Raw genomic sequence first — 4142 nt, 5'->3', positions numbered from 1 at the left:
ACTGTTCAGTGTAATTTGTTTAAGATTTTCAATTTATTGGTTTCTCTGCTCAAGGACCACAACAAATTCCACGAATCTATACATGGAGCTGTTGATTTATGTACTACATTATGTGAAATTATGAAAATCGTCCGGAATGTCCCTTTAACATGTGTGCCACACATTAGTTTGAATCACTTGAAAACTGGAGAAGTAGTTCAATGCGCATCATTTGCAACAAATCGACCGCGCAACAGTCCGAACACACTCTGATTCCCCCTAAGCCCTTTCAAATTTCCTTTGGCAGGGGTTAAAAAAACACCCACAAAAAATCATACTCGCATTCAGATATCTTGCAATTCGTGTTGTGCTCTTTCATCAGACACCAAACAAAATAAAACGCCTACTTCTGTCTTGATATTATGCAGCTACAAAATACACAAATTATTATAATCATTATTATTATCATTATTATTTTACAATATCCATTTCGCTCTCCGTTGCGCCTCCTGTCGATTTCCAAAGTTATATCACGGATCACGAATATCTCGTTACAGAACTATGCAGCTGCAAATATGAAATATATATACAGATACATGCAACATTAGCTTCCTGACTACTCCCTATAAAAATGAAAACATGCCTGCAGAACTGTTGATTTTGAACAACATGATATACATAAAAGAAAAATTAAAAACACGATTATATCATAGAAAACACGATTTCAGTTAGATAATGACGAAAATGTAAAATATTAGCCAAAAATGTTCGCTGGAAGTACCATACAGTTTCATAGCGTACCCGATGGTATTTGCTGCGTCCTCTTTTTATTAAAGAGATTATCGAAAATCAACGAATCGGTCCACAGCACTATCCACCGATCTTCTGCTCATACAACACCGCCTAAAAGTAGCGTAAACTCATGAATCACCCAAGAAATTCGATCCTTACGCGATACAGGCGCGATATGCGCATTTCATGAGTTTGTCTGACGTGGAACCTTCGTAGTTATCCATCGATGTGCGCCAGATCGGCGCTTTACCCGATTCCAGGTTTGGAGCAGCTCAAAACTCGGCTTCGCGTAAGACTTTACGCAGTATTGCGCTGTTTAGAGTGATTTTTGCGTAGTTTGCCTTGTTCCTACGCGGGAAATGAGCGAAATATGCGTGGAATATCAGTGATCGTTCGCGAAAATGTCGCAGCCATCGCGTTCATGCGCGAATCATGCGCGATTCACACGCAGTTCATAAGGGATAATGCGCAGATTATGCGTGGTTTTTCGTCGCGCACAACCAGGAATTCGCCCTTTTGGGGGCCTTTGCGTGCCTATGCGCTGTAAGTGCGTGGTTTGTTAGTGATTTTGGGGTGATCTTTTCGTAGTTCTCGCGCAATTCATCGATGATTTCCATCGCGTAAATCAGCAAAAATTCTCGACGGACAAGCACGCACAACAAAATTTCTTGCGTGATTCATGCGTTTACGCGACTTTTGGGCAGTGTGACCGGGCCTTCACGTGCGTTAATTTCACTATCACGACATACACCGTACTTGAAGAGGGAGCACTGCTAAATTGACGCCAGCATTGCGTCACAGTCTGGCCTCACTGAGGGCGCTCTGACTTTCACGCCGCAGAGGTTTCGTGAAAGATCGCGAACTCGCCGAGGAATCACGGTCGCTGCTCCGACGGACGTTGAACCGTTGCAGCAGGCGGGACGGTTGCGGGATCTTTCCCCAACGTCCCCGGAGCATGTGGCCGATGACGACCCTGATCTTAGGGTGCTTCGATCCGTAGATCACCGGATTGAGGCAGCTGTCCACAACCAATAGCGGGCCCACGAAAGACAGGGACCGTAACGCCACGTGGAGCCGATGTCCCTGTAGGAAGGTGATGGCCAACAGCACACATGCATACGGACAGATGGACAGGGTGAAGCAGCTGATCACGCACAGCATATTCATCGTAATTTTGAACTCAATAAGTGACTGGCGATCCACCCTTGACATGTCCCGTTTAGTATTTAAAGAATTCTCCGATGCTCGTCTCTTTGCAGCTGAAAAGACACTCTTCCTTACACGCCTTAAAATCAGCCAATAGCTAACCATGTTTATAACAAAGATGACAAAAACCGACACTGCAATGACATAAATGAGAGGTTTTGCGCTCGGCTTTTGGAATTCGCAGATGCAGAATCGACTGACGGTGTCGTATCCTATGCAGCCATTTCCCGTTGCTTCCAAAGCTGCCAACGCGATGGGTGGCATTACCCAGGATAAGATAGCAGTACCGATCATAATCTTCGTAGAAAAGAGTCGGTTATAAGTCTCCCTCGATCTCGTGATGAGGACGCAGCGATTGAGGCCGATCGCCATGATGGTGATGACGCTGGTGGAAACTGACACGATGTTGAGGGCGGCTATCATGTCGCAAAACCACATGGGAAGCGGCCACTCGTTCTTGCCGATCATCCCCGGGATTTGTGGCGGCTGCACCAGGCACACCAGCATATCGCTGATACTCAGGCTCACGATGAAGATGTTGTCCTTGGTCTGCAGTTTCCTGGAGAGAGCGATTGCGAGCAGTATGAAGACATTACCAGTCACGCCTATAAGGGCCATCACACAGAGGGCGCTAGCCATGGCAATGTCCACAACCGAATGGTAGCTATGAGTTTCATTAGCCATGCTTTCTGCTGACAAGGTGAGCATCGTATTTTCGTCGCTTGGTAGCACGAAATTCAGGGTTGTCAGTTCACCTCCGCCCATTGTTCGTGATCCCTAAAGAAGACAAAGTAAAGTGGTTAATTCTCATTTACGAAAATATCCATAAAATACAGAATCAATGTCTGCCCTGTTATCCGTCCATTGTTAACCTGACAAGTATAGTCCAGTCAAAATACGACAAAAAGTGGGTTAACCCACAACTAATTGCAACAGAAACGATTCCACTTGCATTTGACCCGGAAGAGCTATTAAAATAACGTATTAAAAGTTCCCTAAAATTCGAGTAGTGGATCAGTGTCTAATTTGCATAAATTCAAAATGGCCGCCATACAACCTGTTTATGCCTATATCTCGGGATACGTAACCAATAGAAAGTAAATTCCGGTTTCTAAACCTATGTTTTTTAGGTCAAGGAATACAATTATGTTATCTGTAGCAACTTTCAAGCATCCCTTTATATAGTTTTTGCATATATTTGCATATAATTATATGCAAAATGGCCGCCATATTGCCTGTGCAAGCCCGTATCTTCGTATACCATTAATGAAGTACACTCAGGAATAAGTCGCTATATATCTGGACATAAAACCCACAAAAAAATATATTCTGGTGTCTAAACCTATGTTTTTTTTAGGTCAGGGAATACAATTATGATATTAGCAGTAACTTTCAAGCTTCCCTTTATACATTTTTTGCATATATTTGCATTTAATAGATGCAAAATTGCCGCCATAATTCCTCTACAGGCTTATATCTCTATCTGTAAAAGGTACCCAGTGGTGGTGTCTATGGTCTTAATTTTACTGCTGAAAGTCACTGTTGTAGAAAACGTTCCAATCAGGAATAATCACCTATATTTCACTAAAAATTTGCATATATCTATAAATAAATCTATTCAAATTAAGAGTAGCTTATATCCATAAGCTACTCTACAAAAGTTTCATGAGTTTGGACATTTGTTTAGAGAATGTTCTTGTCATATCAGGGTACCATGTCACTCACTCACTTTCTGAATAAAAGACCCAGGGGTCCAGCCCTCACTGAGTATCTCAAGTTCACCTTCCATCCGTTCTTACAGACTATTACTTGGGAGAGAGGAAATTGGAAGACTTTGGGAACCTCTAGGGCCATATCTACAAGCCTTTAGGGACCTCCATGGTCCAGGGAGGCATGATGTTCATATATTCATGACACTAGCAATAAATGCACCTACAGTACTAAGTTTGTTGAAAATTTGACCATATGTTTTCAAAAAGAGGATCAAAAATCAAAAGTGGCCCCCAATAATTTGGTCCCAGCCCCAAGGCGTCCGCACCTATAGGTAATATTTAAGGTGCCTTTGGGCATCCTGTGGCCTGGGGTGGAGGGTTGGGGTATATATATATATATATATATAATAGATGACGAAGTATGGTGGTAATGCATTTCAGTTCAACAGTGCT

The 4142-nt window shown here is 42.8% G+C and overlaps 1 protein-coding gene across 1 annotated transcript; it reads right to left on the bottom strand.

The window, feature by feature from the left end:
* Positions 1-1566: 1566 nt before the first annotated feature.
* On the bottom strand, positions 1567-2742 carry LOC139715393 (melanopsin-like). The gene has a single exon (XM_071626967.1). The coding sequence runs from the start codon at positions 2740-2742 to the stop codon at positions 1567-1569; it is 1176 nt and encodes a 391-aa protein (XP_071483068.1).
* Positions 2743-4142: the final 1400 nt, after the last annotated feature.

Source organism: Diadema antillarum, unplaced genomic scaffold, assembly GCF_040938485.1.
Source record: "Diadema antillarum isolate AM-2024a unplaced genomic scaffold, OU_Dant_1.0 scf00000048, whole genome shotgun sequence".
NCBI lineage: Eukaryota > Metazoa > Echinodermata > Echinoidea > Diadematoida > Diadematidae > Diadema > Diadema antillarum.
This window is presented reverse-complemented; position numbering and strand designations above follow the sequence as displayed.